At 36.3% G+C, this 24,707-nt stretch overlaps 1 protein-coding gene across 2 annotated transcripts; it reads left to right on the top strand.

Moving 5' to 3' along the window:
- Positions 1-17,078: 17,078 nt before the first annotated feature.
- On the top strand, positions 17,079-23,648 carry LOC142340561 (far upstream element-binding protein 3-like). Of its 2 annotated transcripts, XR_012759074.1 has the most exons (4): positions 17,079-18,600; positions 21,667-22,092; positions 22,330-23,022; positions 23,137-23,648. XR_012759074.1 is itself a non-coding variant. In XM_075391209.1 (3 exons), the coding sequence occupies exons 1-2, from the start codon at positions 17,097-17,099 to the stop codon at positions 22,083-22,085; spliced, it is 1,923 nt and encodes a 640-aa protein (XP_075247324.1). In that variant the 5' UTR covers positions 17,079-17,096; the 3' UTR covers positions 22,086-22,092; positions 23,137-23,648. The 2 variants fall into 2 exon arrangements, 1 of the variants encoding a protein (XP_075247324.1); XM_075391209.1 differs by lacking the exon at positions 22,330-23,022.
- Positions 23,649-24,707: the final 1,059 nt, after the last annotated feature.

Genomic DNA, 24,707 nt, shown 5'->3' with positions numbered 1-24,707 from the left:
ACCAGCAGTAATTGACGGCATTGATTCATTACTTTCTGTTAATGATCAATTTCTAAAGTTCAATAGCCCAAAACATCCAATCTCAGATATTTTCAACTGACTGCGTTTATTGGCAGCAGAGACAATCAATTCCGCAAGCAAGTGGTAACCTAAATTTGTCAAGGAAACACTGCTAATAGAAGTGTCGTCAATGCGGCAAAATTTTTAAAAGGCAACCACATCGTAAATGTACATTATGATGAGGGCAAGTAATTTTGAGAGATGAAGAGGCAATCGTATCACAAAAATATTGCTAAATTCTTTGATTGCTACCAGTTGCATGAAATGTCTAGCTTGGGCCTAACACTGTTCTGAATATTGACAAAGATATCAACAGTGAGTCGCGTGATATGAAGAAGAGTTTTTAGTTATCAAAAATTTATATAAGATTATGTTTAACTGGATTTTTTGAGATTTAAGGCCTAAAAACAAGATCAAAAAAAGATTTATTTTACTTTCTGTGTTTTTCAAACGGGAAGTAATTAATACAAATTTAAAAAACTCCTGATTCTCTTTTTTGCTAAAAAACGTGACTAACATTGAGATGTCAATGCTCAGTGCCCAGAGAAAACCAGAATCTATCAAATTACGTCCTGATGAGAACATTGTTTGTTTTGATAAGAAATTTCTATATACAAAGGTTCCAGGTAAGGCATCAACTGGAAAAGCTTTGAGGAGAATATATGCTGATTAATCAGTTGAAAATCAGATCAGTTCAACAAAAGATATCATCAATAAACACCCTAACTAACTTGAGGCCTACATTAAAAACAGCCTAAATGTCTCCTTTAGACGAAAATAACAGAATGGGATGTTGAGGTATCTGGCTCCATGCAAATTTACAAAATAATGACTCGCAGTTCTATGCCAATTAGAAAAAAACGGTTAATTTATTGCCCTAATTACCGGAAATATAACAAAAGGTAGTTAACCAGAAACAGAAAAAATATTATTAGAAGGATACAAAGTCAAAAAAATTCCACTGAGTGATGAACCAGATGGTTTGCTTAGAACAGTCAAAAGCGTTTACAGCAAAAAAAATTCCTAATGGAAAAGACAGACCAAAATTGTAATTCAATTGTTGTAGACATCGCAATGAATGAAAACAGCTGTATAAAATAAATTGTGAGTGGTACCGAAAACCAAACGAAACGGATAATGTCCTCGAACAACCCACCATAGAACAAATGTCGTAGAAAGGACTTCTCACCTTATTTTTAGAAGCAACATCACATGGCAACATTTCTTCAAATATCTGAAGAAAAACAAAATTATCTTGTTGAAAAATCAACACTTCAAGATTGCAGTTCTGGAACCATCAACGATGATATCAAAACAATTATAAGAAAACGGTAACGGAAGGTTGTTGGCAAAAAAAGCAAAGGATACAAACCACTAACGAAAGACATTAAACTGTTTTACTCCATTTTTTGGGCAAAATCAGTCAGCAATTGAAGCGCACGTCGAAAAAAAACTGCAACATGACAAACATCAACGCAACATATGAATATCAAACATGTTTACCAACCCTGAAATCATTTTCCGATTCTACTCTGAAAACAAATGGAGCCCACTAACTCAGTTGTATCACATGCATTTCTAAGTGTGCCAGCCCAATGTGTTGACATTTGGCCATACGAAAATTTGAGCATCAACAAAGTTTGGCTTACCGGTGGCTCAGCATGTTGAGCAAGGCTGTGGCACACTACAGCTTTTAATTGTAAGTTTTTAATTTTTTACCAAGGACGTTGTTTCCGTTAGTAGGCGTTAGCCACTATTGAATTCTCGGGATTACTACCAGAACCAAAAATCAGCCTTGAAGCAACCAGTCCAGAAAACCTGTTGTGCTTCAATTTTCAAAATAGCGTGTGCACAAAGATAAGTTGATTAAGAAAACCAAAAGCTTCCATAAATTTTCATTAACACAAGAACTCCTTTAATATGATTTTAAAGTACTGTTTACATTTTTCACGAAACAGTAATGCAAAAACATAATTGAATTTGAGAAAAAAATTGACAAAGTAATGAGATATTCAAGATACGTTACAATGTAAAAGGGCATTCGCAATTATATAACTTAAAATGTTTGAGCATGTGACCACGCAACTTTTTGCAAAAATGTTCGAGTAATTCAACATTTTTATACCAAATTTTGACTATTGCAGTGCTTTTAATTTTCAGTAAAATTTAATTGAGACAAAATTAAATAAATATTAATGGCACCGCTATCATTTGACAATGAGTGTTTTCTCAGTCATAGGATTCAGTGGAGAAGACAGGGCATTTCGAAAAATACTGAGCAATAAATTACAAAAAAGACTGATTTTTCGTTCACTAGGACTATGCAAGACAATTAGGTTACTGAAAACTTTTCGCCCTAAATACTTCGATATGATCATCAAAATAATTTAAATGAATTCGAGCTCCCAGTTATTGAATTGGACCACCATGGTAAATGTGACAATAATTCAATGGCCTCTAATAGACTCAATTCGTTGAAAAACTTGAAAAAGAACCAAGTACATGGTAGATACAGAAAACAGGAAAAAAAAATTGGTTATCAGGCTTAGGAGATTGCCGATAAAGTTTAACGGGTGCATAGCAGAATATCAAGAATTTTTTAAAAAATTAAATTAGGATACCAACTTCTTCAAAACTGGCGATCATTACTTGCTTTGGGTTTCCCTAACACTACTTTTCAGTATTTCGTTTGGTTTTTCTCAAATCCTTCAGTGAAAGAAAATATTAGACACATAAATTAGTTGAGAAAAATGTAAACAAAATCTCCAATTGAAGCATCAAGAGCCCTTCTCCGTCCAAGCATCCTAGAGTCTCAAATGCTGACGATAGAGCTTCTTTTGAGAGGAAATATGGTTTTCGTCTTAAGATATGACATGATGTCAGCTTTGCTGTATTCATTTAGCGCAGAGTGCTTCATTGCTTGTTGTTTCAGAGCTTTGAAGCAGATAGGCCAGCTTTTTTGATGCACGCAAAAACAAGGAAACAAAACCTCGCACTCTCAACATCAATTACTCTTTGTTCATATTTGTTCGATTTTTTATAGATTCTGTATTTTGGAAGACTTCATTATTGCTTTTCGAGCACGTTTTTTTTTATCAAAGTCAAAATCACCAAAACCAAAAAAAATATTTTGTTAAAGCAGGATTATCAAAGTCTGTAGACCTTTGTGTCTGATCATGCATCGTCATCAGTTGAAGTTGGGTCTAAAATTAAATGTTCCCTTGCAACGGCTGCAGATGAGGTTCAATTTCAAAATCATAGCAGACATGACTTAAAAGATTGGGAAGGGAATCACGAAGTTAATTATGTCTCAAGACCTTTTATCCTCCTTCCAGACAACAGAGAGTATGTTTCATAGTGAATGTTTTTTTACATGCACATTATGCACATTATGAAGCCAACCTTACTCGGTCTCAACTATAGTGAATGTCAATGTCATCTGTAGACACTGTTTTCTTTAGCTTTCCTTAAAACTTTTGAATCTCTTTTTTAAAATTCCCCATTAATTGTTGTCTTCTTCCCTTAGCTATCCAAGAAGCTTTTTCTTCTGTTTTCTTTAATATGCGGTTTGCTGTTGCCTTAGTTCAACTTCCGGCAAGGATAGAAATAAATGATTGGAAATTTGAACTGATCACCCGTATTTGCGAAAACGGTTTTCAACTTTAAAGATGCTCAGGTCGCGCTCCCTTATTGAAAAGAGTCAGATTTTCCGGTATTTTTTGATTTTGAGGCGGGAGTTTCTAGTAGATTTGGTAATAGCTTGTCTCAGATCGCTTTCTCACATTTTTAACACTTGTTATTATTAGGGGTTGTGCAAGCTATGATGCTGACGAAGTGCTGCTGATGTGAACGTTTTAAAAATGTTTTGGTGTGAAACGTTGACAGGAAAGGGCAGTTTTTTAAACAAAGAGTTCTTCTGACTTAGCAACATCTCAACAAATTTTTCTTTTTTTAAGTTGTCAGAATCAGGAACAGTACCTAATACTCGTTAAAAAGGTCAATTATTGGGATTATTGCCTTTCCCTGCATCGAAATCGAAAAAAGGTCATCCATTTTTGTATATTCCTGACAAATTTTTCTTTGTTTTTGTTTAGGCGGAAGATCATTTTTTCTGAATGCGTCTTTCGCAGAGTCACGGTTGATAATATTAGGTGAAATTAAAGACTGTCCTGTTTCCTGGCTGCATAGAAAAATTTGCTTTCCAGTGAAAAAATTCTTGGTATATGATCTTCATGGATTCTTTTTTGCTTTGTTCGAAGTAAAGCCATTTGCTGCCATTGCAAAATAAGCTTTACTAAAATCCTGTGATGTCTGGTTCTCATAAGCTGAATGTTTTCGAGTTGTTGATTTGTGGGGTTTTAGAATTGCCATCGTTTTGGAGATTTTGCAGCCAATATTTCATGATGATCATACCCAGCATTAGGTCTGGTAGACTTAGCGTGCTGATAAAAGACTCAACCAGCTCTAAAAAACACTTCCACCTCTGAGATGGTTTAAACCTTTCAAGCAGTATGACTGCTTTGACAATGATGGGTAGAATATAAGGAGTAGCATTCTGAAAACATACGTTTATTTGACGTGTGAAGAAATCAAACATGGGGATGAAATAACGAGCTACGTATGGTTACCATAGCAAGAGAAATGCAAAACATATATTTTTGTACAGTTTTAGCATTGAGACAATATAGATTAACCGGAGCTATTTTTGTCTCCAATCTGGTGTAAACAATTTTTTTCATTTCATTCACAATTGCAGGAAAATTAACGAGTGGTTGAGAGCAAACAGACAGAAAAAATTACAAAATCAATTTTTAAAAGCAAAGCTATTATTTGAGGTTGAGTCGCTTTTCAGTGACAGTATTTAGTGAACGCTGCAGGAAATTTCTAATTTAATTGGGCTTTATTTTACCTAGGTGATCGGGTGATATGTGATTTGTGACTATACACGACAGTTAATGAATTGCAGCATCTTGGCAACTCTGAGTGTAATTCTTTGCCTTTTGTCAAACACAATTGGCAATATACTTTCTGAAATTTTGGTGAATCTAAAGATTTTTCTGACTGATTATCGAGCAATGAAGGACGCCAATAGAACCGAACGGGCGGAAAGTAGATTGACATGCATTTTAACAACAATGAAAATAAGAAATGCGGCTCCCAGCCAGCAATGGGTGATTATTGACTAGTCGGGTCTTTCCCAGAATTATGTCTTCTCATAGCATTTCGTGCATCTCAAACCTATCAATCAATTCAAAATGTTAAACAGAAACATCCGTTGAGACAAATGTAAAACCAAAGATAAAAAACTATTTAAAACAACGATATAGTAGATGAGTCAAGCTAACAGCCTCCCTTCTTCAACCACAACTCCCATTGAAGAATTAACAGCCTCGCCATCTATGCGTCCACAAGAGATTTCCAAAGGAGTCTGAAGCTGACTTTTGTCCTCAGATATGGCATGATATCAGGGTAGTTATCCTCATTTTGCGCAGATAGCTTTGTTGCTCATTGTTTCAGCGCTTTTGAAGCTGATTGGCTAGCTCCATCATTGTACGCAAAGATAAGCATACAAAAAACAAAATGTTGTTTTCTGGGCATTAATGATTCTTTTTTCATCTTTGTTCATTCTTTTTAAAGATTCCCGTGTTCTGCATGGGTATAATGTTAAACTGATTTTTTTTATCATAAAATGATTTCGGTGGAAAATGCTTCAAATATCAATTAAATTGTGAACTGCAGTGGAAACCTATTCTGATGACATATATTCGTCAATTTCATTGAACGTCACATAAGACTTCTATTCATACATTTCTGGACCGCTTTGGCTTCGAGAAACAGCGTAGTTATCCTCATTTTGCGCCGATAGCTTCGTTGCTCAATGTTCAGCGCTTTTGAAGCTGATTGGCTAGCTCCATCATTGTACGCAAAGATAAGCATACAAAAAACAAAATGTTGTCTTCTGGGCATTAATGATTCTTTTTCATATTTGTTCATTCTTTTCAAAGATTCCCGTGTTCTGCATGGGTATAATAATAAACTGATTTTTTTTATCTTCAAATGATTTCGGTGGAAAATGCTTCAAATATCAATTAAATTGTGAACTGCAGTGGAAACCTACTCTGTAGACATATATTCGTGAAATTCATTGTATTTAACATTAAACTTCTATTCATACAATTCTGGACCGCTTTGGCTTCGAGAAACAGGGAAGCATTGTCCCAATTCATAGGTTGATCTATCCGTCTTGGAATTGTTTTGTTTAGGGCGTCCTCCTCTGTTCTGGTTCTTGCAAGAATGACATGAGGCACAACCAGTGCTTTGTAAATTGCCGTCTGCGCTTTAAAACCATTCAACAAAGTCGCTAAAAGAATTTCATTCAAAGTATCAGTGAATTTAGAGTTGTATAGTTAAAATAGGTTCTCAACTATCGAATGGCGTCTACAATTCCTCCTTTTTGACTCAAACGTAGTTGTCGACCGCCACTTAATAATTTGAGGTCTGCTTCAAAATGCTTAACATTAATTCTCGCAGTAATGTGTCTTAGAACGTTGCAAATTCTTTTTGCTGTACAACTGGGCGTCTATTAGGATCTGTCAGTCGACATGAAATATAAGTAGAGAAAAATGACAAAAAATTGATGTGGGAGTTGCTAGTTTAGGTTTGTTTTACATATATCAATGGTGGACGCCTCGAGGGGTGTCGGATTTCTTCGCCATTCATTGGCATTAAGGCTGGAAGGTCAATGACTTTCATGCGTTTTTGCAGCAGATGTTTTTGCTCACTGGTATCTGTCAATTTCTTTTTACTCAAAAACAGATTCATTTTTTTAGTTCCACTCATACGTTACTGGATATCTTTTGTTTCTAGAAACGGGGTGTTGATGTCCCATTTCAGACTTTGATCTAACTGCCTTGCAAAGGCTTTGGTTAAGGCGTCCTCCTATGTTCTTGCTCTTGCAAGAATGACAATAGACATCACCATTGCGTAAGGCATCACCATTGCATAGTAAATTGTCGTCTCTGCGTTAAATACTTTAGAAAGGGGCAAGAAAAGTTTTTTGTTCCAAAAATCGGCGAATTTAACGCATCTCTTGTTTCTTGGCTGCGCAAGTAGATTGCTTTACAGTGAACAGTTTTTTGTTAGAGGTTCTTCATGCAGCCATTTTTGATTTGTTTAAATTTGAGTAAATCGTTGCTAGGTTTTGAACCGTCTCCACTAAAACACTGTGATGTCTGGTTCTCATCAGTCGCCTTTGTTTGATTTGCTGTCTCTGAGGTAATTAGAGTTGCTTTAGTTTTTTAGCTTATGCAGCCAAAACTCCATGATGTTCGCAACTAGCATAAAATTTGGTAGGCTGATGTGCTGATAAGTGGCGCGTTCCCGTATAATCAAACACCTACACCTCTAAAATGGTCTAAACATTATAAATAGTGTGACTGCTCGAACATTAGTGGGTTGAATATAAAACGGAAGTCTGTTGAAAAAATACTTCTTTTTGGGTTTTTGATTTCTATGAACGCATGAGCATCCTAACTGCTGCATGATAAGATTTCTGCCAAGGTGGGCTCTAACACCTATTCTAGGGTCCTCCCCAACATCTCCAGCTCATTCACGCGAACGCATTTTTCGCACGATTGTTAAATTTGATTATAAATACTTTTCCTAAGTTGTCCTGTATCCTCTCCAACAATGTCTCTAGAATGTGAGTCTGATTCTGCATAGAACAAATACAAAGATCCGTCAGTTTAGGACAAGCGGCTAAGGTTGTATGCTATGCAACTCTTGTGGACGGCTCCACATACACTGTAGAAAACTGAAGCGTTCTATTGGCTACCGTCCAGATTTCTGTTCTCAAAGTCGTCGTTCTTTCTATCACTCAACTGACACTGAATCTGAACAGACAAACAAACAACATTATTTGTCTTTGTGCCCGCAGCCTCAAATGAAAAATTCAACAACAACAACCAAATAAACGAATAATTGAACACATTAAGATTTGTTGACCTCATTGATTAACGCGACACTAATATGAGTAGTTAGCAAATTAATTTTTATAGACTCATATCTTGACACAGATCTTTTTCGTTCGTGCACCTCCAGTCGGAGACCCTCTTTCGATAAAAACGTCTGATACCTTCATACTCCAAATGCTTGTCTTTATGGGCAACTCGGGCGAGACAAAAAATTGGTACGCGGACGGTGGCAGTGTTGTAGAAGGCTCAGAGAATCTGATAAAGTTCTTCATGGATGTGTTGATAGTGGTTAGCACTTTGGGTGCCTAGTAAATGCTCCAAATTGCAAATTGATGATAAAGGAGAAATTAAACTCCAGATCTTGAGAAATTGTCTTTGAAACTGCTGTCACCATAGTAGATGACTGCCGTGTGTTGTATTCTGTTCCTGGCAGTAAGGATGAGCGTGAATTTGTCCGCAAATCTTCCCAATGGGCTCCAGAAACTTGAATATTTCTAAAAAAAACATATACACAAGACTCCTCTACTCATATTTAACAAGAGCTGTTAAGCAAAATCTTGCTTTTCTTGCTCGAACTCCCTTCGATTGGTGCGGTTTCTTGGACGCCGAAAAAAATTTTTGAACGCTTTTGTTGCAATCACCTGTGACCTACAAAACAAAAAGACTGTATTCAATCCGACGGTTGTATTCAATTCCTTCTGACTGACATCGGGCAGTGTTGCCATTGAACCAACTGCTCAACATGAGAGGATGGAATCTTATAAAAGTATATTCTCCGCGCTTCACCTGAAGACAAATATTACGTTGCCGAATTAGCGCAAATCAGAGTAGATTCCAAATAACTCAATGTACTGTCACTGAAAAGATACGGTTTCACGCTAAAAATTTTAAACTTCTATGACGGTTTGTGCATTCGGTAGAACCTTGAAACAAAAAAATAAATATTGATTGTTATTGTAGTGAAGTTGCACACTAATATATGCTCTCCATTTCCAAAGGAGAATATACCTTCAGACGACACAAAGAAATTAAAGACACAATTGCGAAAATAATGCATGACTTCCACTATCACGTTGAAGCTGAGTCGTCACTCCAGTTCCTAGATTGCGAGAATTTCACAACAATTCTCTGATGTAAAGTTGTTGTCAACAATTTTTCGATTTCAAAGCACATTAAACAACATATGGGGTCCAGGTTCTGTAAAACGTTTTTCGACATAATACCTTTACATCTCTTGACCGAATCATGCTCAAAGTAATTCAAGGAAGCGTATGAATATATATCACGAGGCAACAAAATAAAAAATTATCATCAACTGGTTGTGAAAATTTAAAAAAGTGCTTTGGTCTGCTCATTTGTTAGTGCAAGATAGGCGCAAGAGCCACTGCAACACAAACAATATAAAATAAATAACAACAAAAAACTGGAAGAAAAGACGACAGAAAGTTAAATGCAACAACATAAAGGGCATCTTGGGCGAAGATAAGTTTTACACTCCTATGCGGAGCGCAATTATGGCTCAGAGGATGCCGTGGATTTAAAAGTGTGCAGTCAGTTTGATAAAACTTATAGTATTGTTAGCTGGATGGATGTCTAGACTCCTAATTAATGTAGTATTGCTTCAACCTGCTGACGCGGCATCTAGAGCCTGTTATATTGATGTGTTTTTCAAATACAGTTTTGTTTTGCAGTGAACGAGGGCTCACTGTTCCGTCCATTGGGTTGATCAAACGCTCTTTTCCACTATTTTCCTTTTTCTTTGAGATCAAGTACAAGTCAAATTTAGCAGATTTTGCAGAAAAACTAAAAGTTTAATCCAATTTGTTCTGACTAAATTCAATATCATTGACTCATTATAATCTCCTGGATTGAGAATAAAAACTCCTTTTCAGCAATTTAAACAATATACACGCGAAATCTCTAGACTACGAATTACAATTAATTTTTTTGGAAGTATTGACGGTAAAAAAATGTTGTAAATTTTAATCTAACTGTAAACAACTTCAAAAACTGGGTGTTAGTTCAACTCAGTTCCAAGAATTAAAAAAATATAGTCAATTAAAAGGATATATACTTTATAGGTTGTTTCAACCGTTTTTGAAACAATTTTAAACAAACCTAAATATGAACAAAAACAATCGAAAAGGTATTTTTATATCATCTTATTTTTTATGTTTCAATTCATTTTTCTTCTGTTCTTATAACCCTAATTTATGTGCAATTTAACCCTTTGTTTTTAATTTTTAAATGTTTTTTGTGAAATGATAGCTTTTTCTTCAACATTTGCTTGGTGTTGGTGTTTTTCACTATGTCCCTCTGCTAATGAGCAGTCCTCATCAATTGAAATGATGTGATGGTAATGGAGCATTTAAACCCATTAAAAGCAGCCGAATAGTCAACTCCAAACAAGAGAAAGAGAGCGAGAGAGAGAGAGAGGGAGAGAGGACGAGAGAGAGAGAGAGAGAGAGAGAGAGAGAGAGAGAGAGAGAGAGAGAGAGAGAGAGAGAGAGATAAAGACTATTATTCTTGATAAGAAGGCTAAAATAAAAAAAAATAATTATTTTTGCTGCACGTTTTTGACTGAGTTCTACGTTGCTTTGAAATGGCATAAAAATTGATTATTCATAGAGATACCTAACGGAAAAAATTTGCGATAAAAACTAAAGAAATTTTTAGCTCAATTTCAATGCACAAAGGAGGATTTTATGTCATTTTTTTTAACGTTTTCTAAGACTAAAAGTTTTTTAAGTATTCTAAGATTACTATCGGGCCTGTATACTTGTAAAACATGAATTAAAACAGGCATAATCATTGATTTGTAAAGTTTCAGTTTGAAAGGGTATGAATTGGTTTAAGAACAATCTTTAGGCTATGAAAGCATCCACCTGTTTCCGTCAAGTTTTCTTTGACGTGTTTAGTCAATTTCAAATTTGAATGAATTCCTGCTCCCAAGATTTTGGATTTGTACAATATCAATATTCAACCGATTTTCAAGTTCAACAGTTTTCCCCAAACTTTCAAGCAATCTATTTTACTACAGTTTGCAATCATCACATTTGCTATGTTCCATTTGTAAAACCGCGTCAAATCATCACGAAAATTGAGAACAATAAATAGTAATTTTAGGTCACTGGCAAACATCCAGGGTACGGAGTCCTTGAAAACACACGGCAGGTCATTTGTAAAGTTGAGAAGAGTATCGGGCCCAGTATCGAACCCTCTGGTTTACCACTCAACGCGTTTTGCACAGAGGAGGAAAAATTAATAACATCTGTTACTTGAGTTGTTCCAAAGAGATGACGCTGGAGAAAATTAATTAAATCATCATCAAAATGGAAACGAGTGAGCTTTATCGAACACTTTTTTATAGTCTAGACATAGCGCAAATTAGTGAGAATTTCAATTTTGAAGTACTGATTGCACGAAATTAGTCAGCTGTACAATAGCGCTTTTATTATGTTGGCAAATGAGTTGTTTCTGATCAACTTCAGGTTTGACATGATCATAAGTAAAACCCTATAAAACTCTTTCAAAAATAAGAGACAACTTAACCAGCAATCTAATGGTTCTGTAGTTTTTTTCAATCCAGAATCATTCATATGAAAAGGTTTGATAAAAGGAACATTCCAGACAAAAAAAACCGTTAAAACTATAGAACTAAAAACTGGGCAGAAAATATCTGTCAAAAAAGGCAATCAGCAGTTTAAGAAGCTGCGTGGGAAGATTGTTGATGTCATGCAAAGTAAATTATGACACACTATTGGTTGCTAATACAAAATTTTTTGAAACGTAGCAGGTCAGAGTGTAATGACTTTGATTGAAACTTGTAACAAAGATCGTTAAACGCTTCAGCAATCTGCTGACCAGATGTAAGAGGCGTTCAATGCCCGTACATAATAAAAGGATAAACACTTTTACTCTCCTGACAATCAAAAGGCAGTCATTGATTGTTCAAGTAAAAGCTCCCTTCATAAAACAAACTCTGTCCAGCTTAGCGGAAGCTCATTGTCAGATTTCGCTTTTTCTGGCAAAATCTTGCTTTTATTTGACAGATATTTTGCCAAAAGTCTTTCAGCTGTGTTTTTTCATATCAAGACAATGCATTGTATTTGAGGTGTAGTAAAAAGGGTTTCGTTAATCGTTTTCTTCTTCCTTGAGAAAAAAATTACCAAATTGCCTCCATAAAGCATTTCATATATCTGGATAAATAACAAAACTAAATGAATTATATGAGTTCGAAAAGTTCATCAAAACAATTACGTCCTGACGAGAGCAAACTTTTCCGGGTTGCTTGCTCTGGAGTTTTCCTGCGAAAAAATTAGCTTGAAATTGAGTTTGGTCAATAGAAGAAATGGGTTGCCGCACTACTGCTGAAAACATGTTTAAATTCTCGGTCACAAGAACAATGTCCAAAATGTTCCCTGCTTTATGGGTGTTGGACTTTGTGATCAGAGGACTCAGAGAAAAAGTACTTGTTAAGATAGCATGCTTCTCCTATGTTTGTACTAGTCACTTCATGCCGGTCTGTATTAACATTCAGATGATCTACTGATAACAGAAGTTTTTTTTAAAAAAACTAAAACACCACAATGTTTTCTGTTCTTTCTTTTTTGACGTGAAAAATTCTCAAACAAACCAAAAAAGCTGCACGCTGCATTTTCCGTCTCTTCAGATTACCAGCTTTCAGTCAACACAATTAATTCAAAGCCAAAGTTGTTTGCATAATCAAGAGAAACAGCTTGTTTGATTTATTTTGAAGTCCTCTATTATTTAGGAACAACAATCGCTGGGCTAGCTGGCTTAATCATTGCGGATCATTTTGGCTCAGTGCCTTGCCGAGTTCTTGTTCATCCTTTGTAAGGTAGATTAAGGGTGTGCATTTGGACATAATTGGTTTTTTTTCGATGTTTTTTTTGAACGAGCCTATATCGGAGCCCGAGAATAGCCTTCTATATTGAACCATCATTCCATTTCAGGTTGTTCCTTTGATTTTGTTTTCATTGCACATTGTTAGTTGTTGTTGATGTGGATTCTCATTCTGGTGAATGACGGGCATCTCTCCCTTCCGCGTTTGTTAAATTATCGTCCTGGTCTTACTGCACTTGTTGCAATCACAGAGGTTTTGCCAGCTGCTGCTATTTGTTCCTAAAAGTTGTTCGGATCTATTTTGTTTCCCCCACCCAAGCTTAATTAGCATAATTTTTTTATGACCCCCAGCCGCACGTGCTGATTTTTTACGTAGTAACGTGCTATGTAACATTATATACTTTGTATTTTGGCGTCATAAAAAAGACCGGAAGGGGCGAAATAGAATAGATACAACTTTTCATCAACAAATTTCCTCGTGTTCTTCAATATTCGTTTTCTCAGAACAATCATTTTCGTGAAATTTGTTTGTATTTCGATTCTGTTGATTATGCAAGCCAGTCTAAACCTAAATTCCTTTCTGGCTTTTCCAGTTCTAGTTTTCAATGTCTTAAACCTTTCGTGAGCTCTTACACTTTTTCTTTCCCTCTCAGGAAGCTTATACCTAACTTTTTCAGATGTCAGTTTTCTTGGCAGCAAAATGTCATTCATTGGAAGTCGTTCTTCGTAATCGAAACAAAGCAGTACGTCAATTGGTTCAGATCTTGCTTTAGGGTCAAGATTTTTTTGGCCGAGTCGCTTCGATCGTTTTCAAAAATTTACAGGAACATCAGCCAGTGCATTCGAGACTGTTTGCTCAACATTTTCTTCTTGTATCTTCGAGATTACAAAAAACAACTGTTTTGGCTGCCTCTTTGTATTCCATTTAATAAGTGACTCTTTTTACTTAATCTGACCAACTGAGACAAGCTGTAAATTATAGAATGCAAATAGGATTTTCTACTGTGTCATGTGAAACTTGACATAAAGCTCTTCGTTGAACTTGGGGTCTACAAATCCGTGATTCTCCCATTGTTTACTTATGGAATGAACTGCATCACTTTCTGAAGAAAGTGAAGTGGAAAAATTTCATATAAAAGAGTCGTGAAGTGGTCAGAGGTGTCCGAAATTGAGCAGTTGCGACTGTTAAACATCCTGCCTCTTCCGCTCTTGCTTTTGAATTTAATGTCGGAAGGTAGTGAATATTTATCGGTAGTGAACATTTTTGGAACTTTTATTCAAAGCCTTCCTTCAATGCTCTTTTATTCAATTGTAGTATACAATCTTTTTTTACGGTCATGTCGCATGATAATTTTGTTAATTCTACCTTTCCTGATGCTTGGCACATTCTAATTTCTGACGCTTTTACAAATGCAATAAAATTGAAACGCGCTGTCCGTCTTAAATCGCCATTGTTTTCTTCATTGCATACTATTCCTCTCATTAGTCACAGAGAAACCATTTTTAGGCAAATAAAAAGTGATCCTTCTTTTTTACTCGCCCTAAAACTAAGAGAACTTAAATTATCAATTTCAGATTCTATCGAATTATATAAAGAATTATTCATCACTCAGTTTGATCTCTCTTCAACTTGACAATGTTACAAGCTGCTGAGAATTTTTGGTTTCAACTCGTCATATCCTCTTGTTATGTTTCATGGAAATGAATTCTTCTTCACCGATTCAGATAATGTTTTAGGATTCAATAAATTCTTTGTCTGTCTTTCAAAACAGTAGTTCCTATACTGTTCCTGATCAAATGAAAGAACCTTCCAATTGTTGAACCTTGATTTTTCTTTATATGATGTTCTCCTCCTCTTGGAGTCGTGTGATGACTCTAGTGCTGCTGGTGTTGATGATTTACCCTCATTCCTCCTTCACCAATGTGCAATGATTGTGTGCGCCTGTTTCCGAGTTACTCTTCAGCGTAACCCAATATTGGCCAGATGTTTGGAAATTAGCACACGTTACTCCTTTGCTTAAACCTGGTCCTCACAAGGATATTTCTAACTATCGTACCATTAGTATCCTTCCTAAACTTTCCTTGTTACTTGAATGATTACTGTTAAAATTTATTTACCCAAAGATAAGGCATCAAATCAAACGTGAACAACATAAATTTATGAAAACAAAGAGTACAATAAGTTAAATGATAATGTATCTTGATTCTGTTTTTTGATTTCGTGATACCAATTCTCCTGCCATTTCTATCTATTTCGACGTAAAAAAAGATATTGACTCTGTGCCCCAAAAAAAAATTTTGTCTAAGCTTGTGAATTTTGGTTTTTGACTCAGCTTTACTCATTCTTTCTAAGGCTTATCTAACGAATCATTCTCAATGCGTAAAAAATTAATCACAATTTTTCTTCTCGTTTACCGGTTACTTCTGGAGTTCCTCAGGGCAGTGTCCTCGGTCCTTTGTTTTTTATTATTTTCGTTGACGACATTGCTGATGATGTGGCAAACAGTTGTTTTTAGTTCTTTGCTGATGACCTGAAAATTCTGCCGATGACTTGAAAATCTTTTAGCATCTCCTCGTTTTCCCTTGTGCAAGAAGACATCAACTCCGTACTTAATTGGTGTAATTTAAATGGTCTCCATTTCCACCCATCAAAATTTATAACTGTTAATTTTGGTGGGCATGATGAGTCTACTCAATTCCTTCTCGGTTCTGAATACTTACCTTTCAACAAACAAATCGAAGGTCTGGGTTTTAATGTGTCTAGTACGCTATCCTGGAAAGCTCACCTAGATGCAAAGCTTCTAAGTTGCAACAGAATTTTTAACTTCCTGAAGCGCAATATCCCCTTCTCAGTGTCGAGTCACAGGAAAATATTGCTATGTAGATCCCTTATCCTGCCTATTTTTTTATACGGTGCTCCTGTTTGGTCTAGAGCCTCAACTATGCTACACCAACTCGAAAGTTAAAGTCCTTCGTTGGATAAAACGCTGCTCATCAAATGGTTCAGGCTGAGAATCCCTTCAGTTACTTCCTGTGTGTTACAGCTTAATCACAGATGACATTGTTTTCTTTTGGAAGCTCTACAACGGGGGCGTTGATGTACTGTGTTACTTTCATTATGCATCTTTGCCAAAACGATTTTCCTCGAATGGACTGTTTTGCGTCCCTACAGCACGCATGGTCTCTTCGGAAGACAATTTGTTCATCCGAGCAACTCGAGCTGCAAACGAGCTCATCCGGTTGAAAATCAGTTCATATGAAATGCCATTGAAAACTCCCTTATCAATTACCTGAAATCCAGAACATCAAATTACTATTATATGAACTATTCGTGTTCACATTTTGTCAAGGGTTATTGTACATTTTGTCGTGCTTAAGTCATACATGTGTGCTTTCTTAATCCCTATCTTAGGAGTTAAGTATTTTACTACTAATACTACTGTTATCCTTGACCAACTACGCGGATGCGCGTGATGGGAGGTAAATCAATCTTCTTGTTATAAAAAGTAGCTGAACAGAAAGCTCGAAAAGAGTTTGTGTTCTAAACTTGCCGCATGGCGAATTGATTAGGTTCGTACGTAGATGTGAAGAAACCAAAATGACGGCAAAAAGGAGAATTTTGGAGACAATGTTGGATTTTCAACGAAGCAAACGTCTGTACATTGGGGTTTTCCGAAGCAAATGTCGGTACCTGGCAATTATGCTGCCATGTACAGACAACACATTTGACACAAGTGCAGAGAAAATTTGACTTTATTATAACTGGAACGCAAGGGACCGTTGTCCCTGCAGCTTCAGCTGTTAATCTTCAACAAAAAACAGAACTGTTAAACCCATCGATTTAAACCTCATCAACATACGTCAATACGAGCCGTTAGCAAACTGAAGCGAGTCGTTCACAAATTAAATTTTAGTTGACTTATCTTAAATCGGATCTTTTTGTTTGTGCCTCCCCCTCAGTTTAGTGGGTGCATATTATTTGCACCCCCAGATGAACGTGTCATATTTCTACATAATGAATTACTATGTAATGGCACGTGCTCCTTAACTGGGGGGTGCATAACGTAAGGGGGAGGGGGAAGGCGCAAACGGAAATGATCACTTAAAGCATAAACGTTTTAATTTATTATCTCGTACTATTTTCTCATTGGGTTCACATGTTTTTTTTTAATTCTCTTTCAGTTGTGAATTTGTCTGATGCCGTTTTTGAACAACACTCCTCACGTACCAGGACCACCTCGACCTATCGCTACTAAAGTTTCTGACGAGCATGGTGTAAAGAGAAAGTTTGAAGAAATGACAGGAATTGTACCACCCAACAAACGAGTATTCGACGGATCCTTCCGAGTAGCCCCGGCAATCAACATTCCCGAAAACGCATTGACAGAAACTTTATTTGTCCCAGATCACATGGTTGGGCTCCTTATTGGGGCTGGTGGCCAGCATGTGATGTCCCTTCAAAATGAAACCTGTACTAAAATAGAGGTCGCTCCCAATAGCTACGGGAAACCGAGAGCTGTTACATTAACTGGCATGCAAGAGAATATAAATGAGGTTCGAAACAGAATCCAAGGTTTAATTGATCAACATGGAGGGGATGCACAGAGCAGTGATGTTGAAACAATTGACGTTGTTATCCCAGCAGCTAAAGCTGGCCTCATAATTGGCTCTGGAGGGGCAACCATCAAGCAACTCATGGCTGAAAGTAATGCTAAAATGTATTTGATTCAGGAAACTAATCAAAATAACGGCATCGACAAGCCCTTAAAGATTACGGGTACAAAGGAAGCGGTGCAAAAAGCAAGAACGCTGGTATTGGATCTCATAAATCAGGGATCGGGTGGCGCCCCACCGTATATTGAGATCCCAGTCCCAAAGGCGGCTGTGGGTCTTATAATTGGCAATGGAGGCAATACCATTAAAAAAATGCAAGAAGATTTCAATGTGCGAATCCAGTTCAAACCAGACATCCCCAGTCAGGATCCGAGCACTAAGATTTGCCAAATTCTCGGCGATCCAGATAATTATCAAAATTGTGCTCAAAAGATATTGGAGATGATTTCCTCAATGGAGCAAAGAAAGGGAGAAGGATTTCACGGAAGTGACCATGACCACATGGCTCAACAGTACAGTGCACCAGTCGACAACTCTCAAACTGTTGTACAGATGTCAGTGCCGGCGGCTAAAGCCGGTTTAGTGATAGGAAAGAACGGCGAGGTGATCCGATTGCTGAAGATGCAGAGCGGAGCCAACATTGAGCTTGATCGGCACGCGAAACAGAACGCCAGTAGCGACAAAATTCGAATCTTCAAGATTTCTGGAAATCAATATCAAGCTGCAAAAGCGCAACATCTGATCAAACAGATTGTCGGAGAAGTACCAAAGCATCAGAGATTTATGACACAGCAGGAGTTCATGCAGCAAGGCCAACCGGGAGGTGGGGGAAATCAACCAATGATGAATCAGCAAATGATGCAACCCAATCAGATGCAACCATTCATGGGCATGATGGGTGGACCAAGTGGAGGCATGGATCCCATGCAGCAGATGGGGGCCATGGGTCCATACTCGGCAAGTGCACCATCTGGGGGAATGATGCCTAGTGCTGGCAACCCAGCTGCTGGTGGATGGATGAATCAAGGGGCTGGCGGTATGCCCGGACAGAACATGATGATGCCAGGAAACCAAGGAGCAGGTGGAGGTATGTACATGTCACTAAAATGTTCTTCGTTTGCAGTAGCAGCGAAGCGATAGTTAGGCTGTTATCGGGGTCGTCTGTTTTCTACTACCCGAAGAGGAGTATTGGTTTTCTTGAGATTTTTGTTCACAAGAAGTATGATGTGTTCAGGCGGCGTTTTGACCTAAAAGCGAAGCTGACTAAAATTGCCAGATAAACTAATTTTTGCTCAGCAAGAAAAATTTTTTGTTAATGTGTTCCGCTGAATGAATGACTTTTTGACGTGAATAGTTTTTCAACAGGAATACTTAGAGCTAACAGTTTTTAGCCGTTTTTGCCATTTGGCTAATTTTTATGCTTTTAGTTTGTATTTTATTGTAGGAACAATTTTTGACGGTTGGTGCTGTAATATCTAGCCCTTCGCTAAGAAGAATGAAAACAGTGTTATTGAGAGCCCTATAATGCGCGTTTAGCGCAAAATTTCTTTTTTAAAATGATGTTTTGCTTTTTTTTTCAATAAATTCTTTATTTTTGCAGTTTTAAAAGGATTTCGATGTGATGAGTGCATATGTTAACGGACTCCTATTTACTCATGCGTTCCATTTCTTTCTTTTTGAAGGGCAGTGTTTTTAATTGTTCTCAAACGAAGTTGCTAGCAATTATATTAGTCCAGTGATCTTTTTTAATGCGTTTTTCATAGCCGCAAAGCAATAGCTGAGGCTATTATTGGCCTTCTCTTGGTTTTTTTTACAATTGAAAGAATTTGAATTGTATTGGGGCGCTGTCTTTAAGACGTGTTCACACGTTATCATGATTTTTGAAGTCAAATTGGAGTAGTGATTTTTGTCACACAGAAATAGGAAGTGGAGCGAAAAAGCGAGTGGTTTTGAGGCGTGAATTTTTTTCGCTCTAAGTAGAGTGAGGAAACGGTGTTTGAACAAAAATTCGCTTTCTCGCTAGTGGTTTTTCTGTTCACATGCGGAAATTTCACTTTGATTTTTTGCTGTTTTTTTTCGATTTTTTGGATCAGATTTTTTTAAAAATGGTTTTCCCAATCCACTCATAGTTCGTTTTAGGCCTAGTTTTTCGTTTGAACCAAATTTCCATTTCTCGCTAGTGGTTTTTTGTTCACATGCGGAATTTTGATATTGATATTCTTTTTTTAAAAATTTTTTGATCTGATTTTTTTAGAAATAGTTTTCCCATTTCACTCATAGTCCTTTCTAGGTCTGGTTTATTTGTTTAGTCAGTGAAAAATCTTTGAATTGTACGTCAGGACTTGTCCTGCTATTTTTTTTTTATTTCGTCAAGATTTTTGGTACGAACATATGACATCACAATCACTTCAAATCTGCTTTCTTTTCATTCGTTCATGCAATTTCAACTGAAGTGCGTGCGTGACTTCATTTTTCACTCTATTGCAGCGAGTTTTCTGCTCATTCGTGTGAATTTTTTTTGTCACACGTGACTTACCGCACTCTCAAAAATACTTCTCAAACTATAATTAACTTTTCGTCGCTTTAATTCAAAGACATAAAGTCAAGTGAGTGTGTGTCACTCTAATTTAAGGTTATTTGAGAGTTGTGAATAGAAGTTGCATTAGGATAAACAAATTTTTAATAAAAAATATAACATCGCATTTAAGAAAAAAATTTTTTTTGTCTCGTTACTATCTTTTTGAGACTGCAGATCTACGAAGCTATCTTGGCTATTTTCTGGCAATCTGCCAGCTATGTTTTTGATTGACCGATTTTGTGTCCGACCCATTTGACTTTTGGTCTTTAAAAAGGGGGTAAAGAGATAATGCCCAGAGGGCATTAAGTTCTGTTAGAGCCTTTGAGCTCACTAGTCTCGAAGTATGCGATTCACTGAAACTGTTTTGATGTAATTGTAGGTGGTTTGCACATTTTTTTAAAAAACTTTCTGATGTACACCCACTGACTCAAGTCTGTAAAGTTTCGTCAGACTGAACTTCGAAATTGCTAATTCAGCTGTTAGGACATTTTATCTGAATGTCGTGGAATGTCGTGGAATATCTGAATTTCCACGACATTCGTTTTAAAAAGAATGTCGTGGAAATTTTCATATTTACGACGCATAGCACTTTTTTATGTCCCAGTTCATCTGTTGATTTATGCGGTGTTTGTAAGAAAAGTCCACTCAATGACTGTTTGTATGAAAACTTCACTCAATGACAGACAAGAGGGCTAAAGATTTGAAGACATGCAGCCTTATTTCCATAGGTATATGATTTCTCACGAGATATAGAGAGCGAATAAAAGCCGCCTTTTTCGTAAAAAACTACAATTTTTTCCGGTCCAGGTGTATTCCTAAATAACGACAAATCTGAAGATTTTATAACATATTCGTTAACAGTAACTTTTGGTTTTAATTATGTTTTGTAGGAAAATCAAGGAGCTCTGTTTTATCAGCATTCGAAGTCAGTTTATTTGTCAACTAACTGCCTGTCTCCATTAAAATACTTTCCATTTTGTTTGCAATTTTTTGTCCAGGGTCATAGCGACATAAAATATAGATATTGTATTGTCTGCAAATTGTTTATGCTTAAAGTCACCTTTGGCTTTTTTGCGATTTCAATAAAGTTCACCCAAACCTGATAATTGACCAACACGGCTATATTGCTTAAAATACAGTAGTGTATGAAATTTTATTTTTGTATTTCATTTTGGGGGCATTTTTTACCAAGGGTTCTTGGCAGTCTAAATCGCGGCTAATATTCTGACGGTTGTGTATTAAAAAAAGGTTTTGCTGAGAATATTTTAGCTCGCAACCGTATTACAACAGCATATTCAACAGTTTTCAGAATGGTTTCCTTATAATAACTTAGAACTGTTGACAGTCAGCTAGCATAATAGTGTGATTCATTAATTTAAAAACTTTTATCTTTTAACACCAGATCACACACTAGCTATTCTGTTAAGAGTTGGAAAATATAGGGGCATGGATTATATGACATGAACATGTCGCTTCCTGTCATTATGACAATCTGATTGTTTTTTTTTGAAGATTTGCGTTTTACTACTTTGCTGGGTGCCATTAAACTTAAATTGATAGAAAATCGTGGTTTAGGTAACCCCTATGAACAGTGGACCCAATGGATGCAAAGCTTCCAGAAACAGGCTGCTGGTCAACCAGACTACATGAACCAGTACATGGATTACATGAAAAAATACATGGAGCAAATGGGCCAGCAAAGCGGTCAGAACTACTCCAAGGAGCAGATTGATATGTGGATGAATTACATGAAGAGTATGATGGGTGCTGGTGGTGGAGCAGGAGGAGGTGCTGGCCCATCGGGATCCGGTGGAAATCCATCAAGCGCCGGATCAGGAGCACCTGGAGGTGTCCCGGGTGGCCAGCCGAATTGGTCGATGCCGAATGGTGGTGCGTCCGGTGGAGCTCCCTCTGGATCGGGTGGTGCGGGTCAGAATCCAATGGAAGCAATGGAGCAGTGGCAACGGTTCTATCAGCAGATGCAGCAACAATAAATGCTAGGTCAGATTGAAGTTGTTTTCAGCGTTACTTAAGAAAAGTTGGAGAAAAAAATGCTATCTAATCAAGTGATATCGAAAAATAAACCGCAACAAGCGAAGGTAAATCATAAACGTAGATTAACTTAAGTTGATTCACTCTTGAAAACAATTAACACAAATAGATAGGAAACGAGTTGATCTAAAACTAGTTTGTCATTTAAAACTAAATATACTAATAAATCCCAAAGCTTATTTTTAGCGACCGGCAGCTGAGCTCAATCTCTGGGAGCGACCTTGTTGAAAACTGCATCGCAGCTGGAATTTGAAATGGATAAGCGATTTGTGAATTTGATTTGCCAGAGACGTATGATCTGTGTCAAAAAATTTGTTTTTTGAGAGATTTGATGCCGTTTGAATTTTGAATGGGTATATTGATTGGGTATAATGACTACTGTGGTTTGTTTTAGTCCTAAATATTGGAGGTTGTCGTTTTCGAAGTAATTTTGGAGTACAAAATTTAGATGATAATTTGTTATGTGATCTTGAAATTTGAAAATTGTAGAAAAAATGATTTTTATGGTATTGATTAAAAGTATTTTTTGATTCGATATGTCAATTGGAAGTAAATAAACTCAGTAATATTCTGAAATTGAATATTGGAATTGGTTGATATAGATGTAATCTTCTTTTCTATTCCCTAAAATTGATTGGTGTGATTTTTTGTACATATTAGTTATTTCGAGGCACGGATAAATTTTAGGCTCCGTTTTGAAGTCCGATAGATGTAATCAGTTTAATATTAATTTTTAATGATTCGATAAATTTGTTCTGATGCTTGCATTGTCTGTAAAATGATCAATTTTTCATCCTATAAAGTAGTTGATGCAAGTATTTATAAATAACCGATTTCGATAAATTTGTCGACCTGATAACAGCGGACACCGGTTAAAATGTAAGTATTGAAATCATTAATACTAATATTACTATTAATTTAACACTTTTGTGAAAAATATCAAATTGATTAATTTTTGTTAGAACTAGCACTAAAATGTGATGTTATGTTTAGATAATAACTGATTTAAAAATTGACAAGCAGAATTGGACGTCGTGCGAACTTACGTGAAGTCATCAACCAATCAGAATCGCGCACCCACTGCATGCGAAGAAACCCCAATTTGAACTGTTTTTAACGAATCAAGGCTTGGCTTCCATTCCTCAAATTGAGAACTGATCAAGATCTGACCGATTGACTAATCTAAAACTAGAAGTTTATGTGCACTGTTAATGGGAAAATTATTTTGATAGGGCTTTTATGTATGCTTGCTTTTATATATAAAAACAAAAGCTAGAAAAATAAAAGAGGAGTTTTCTCGCAGAGAATCCAGTTTAATGCCAGAAATTTGTGAGCGAGAATGCTCCATTTTGTGTTTGTATAATCTAATTTTTCTTAAATAATTCTTGAACTTGGAACCCGATGCATGTGTGAATGAATAATGAAAACGTGAAACTGTGTTGAAAGAGTATTATTATTATTGTTGTTGATGTTATCTTTGCATAGCAAATCAAAGTTTATTTTTATCTGTTCTCAATTGCAACTTGTGTATATTTTTTATAGCCTCGACCAAATTGTGCAGAGAATTTGGTGCCAGCAAGTCTTTTTTGACGTCAATATTTCCATATTGATGTCTTGAGTGCAACATCGTTTCGAACTCTATGCGCCCAGAAAGTTTTGTTGAAAATTGGTAATTGAATCTAAAGTTGGTAATTGGCGAAAATGTAAGATTGAAGAGTTTGGGCGTCATTTGGACATTTTTTTTGAAAAAGAACTAGCGTAAACCGATTTTTTCAATAGTTTGGCAATGACCAACATGTTTACGCTAAATAAATAATAACTTTTGTTTTAGAAGCCAGTTCATAGAACAATGGGAATTTTTCAAACACCGCAGTAGATAAGAAAATTAGATCTCAACGTTCGGCGTATAAAAAAATAGTTAATTATTACTGTTCACTCGGTTTAAAAGAGGAGATTCCTTAATTTGGCAGGCGTCTTAATTTTAGAATAAAATTGTTTTATAGCAAAAAAAAAATTTGTGGACATTTTTATGAAATTAAAGTTAATAGTTTTTGTTGAAGTGCAAAGAAATATAGAGATAGCGCATACTTTAAATCAGTGGCCATAGAGAATGGTACCTGTCAACTTTTTTCAGAGACAATAAAAAGTAAAGTTGATAAGAGAAATTTGAGAAGTTTTTATGAAACATCTTTTTTAAAGTTTCAGTTCATGGACTATAATCTGTCTTGGCTGAACACTGACAAGCGCTGTGGTTGTTATTAATTGTTCTTTGACGAAGTTTGTCGCATTTTTATTAGTCATGTGGTATTTTTTAATGCGAGTTTTCGCTTAACCGATTTTTCGTCTGACCCATTTGACTTTTCGTCCTCAAAAACGGGATTAGCAGGTAGCGCTCGGAGGAAATAAGGTTCTTTTAGAGCCCTAAGCCTTACTATACTCTAAGAATGCGATCACCAAAACCTGTGAGACAATTTTATGTTGGGAAGGGCGGTTCTTAATCTTAAAAGCTAACCCTCCTTCTTTGACCTGCCTCAGCCCTCGCATCAAGAATCCCATGGTCCACC

Source organism: Convolutriloba macropyga, chromosome 6 (genome assembly GCF_964194025.1).
Source record: "Convolutriloba macropyga chromosome 6, txConMacr16.3, whole genome shotgun sequence".
In the NCBI taxonomy this organism is placed as follows: domain Eukaryota; kingdom Metazoa; phylum Xenacoelomorpha; order Acoela; family Convolutidae; genus Convolutriloba; species Convolutriloba macropyga.
Note: the sequence above shows the minus strand (reverse complement) of the source record. Positions and strands in the feature narration are given on the sequence as shown.

Bases quoted from the DNA above. Each gene is read 5' to 3' on its own strand.
- LOC142340561 (XM_075391209.1), top strand. From the start codon at position 17,097: ATGCCGTTTTTGAACAACACTCCTCACGTACCAGGACCACCTCGACCT. The intron at 18,601-21,666 runs GTATGTACATGT...ATCGTGGTTTAG, and splicing joins AAACCAAGGAGCAGGTGGAG to GTAACCCCTATGAACAGTGG.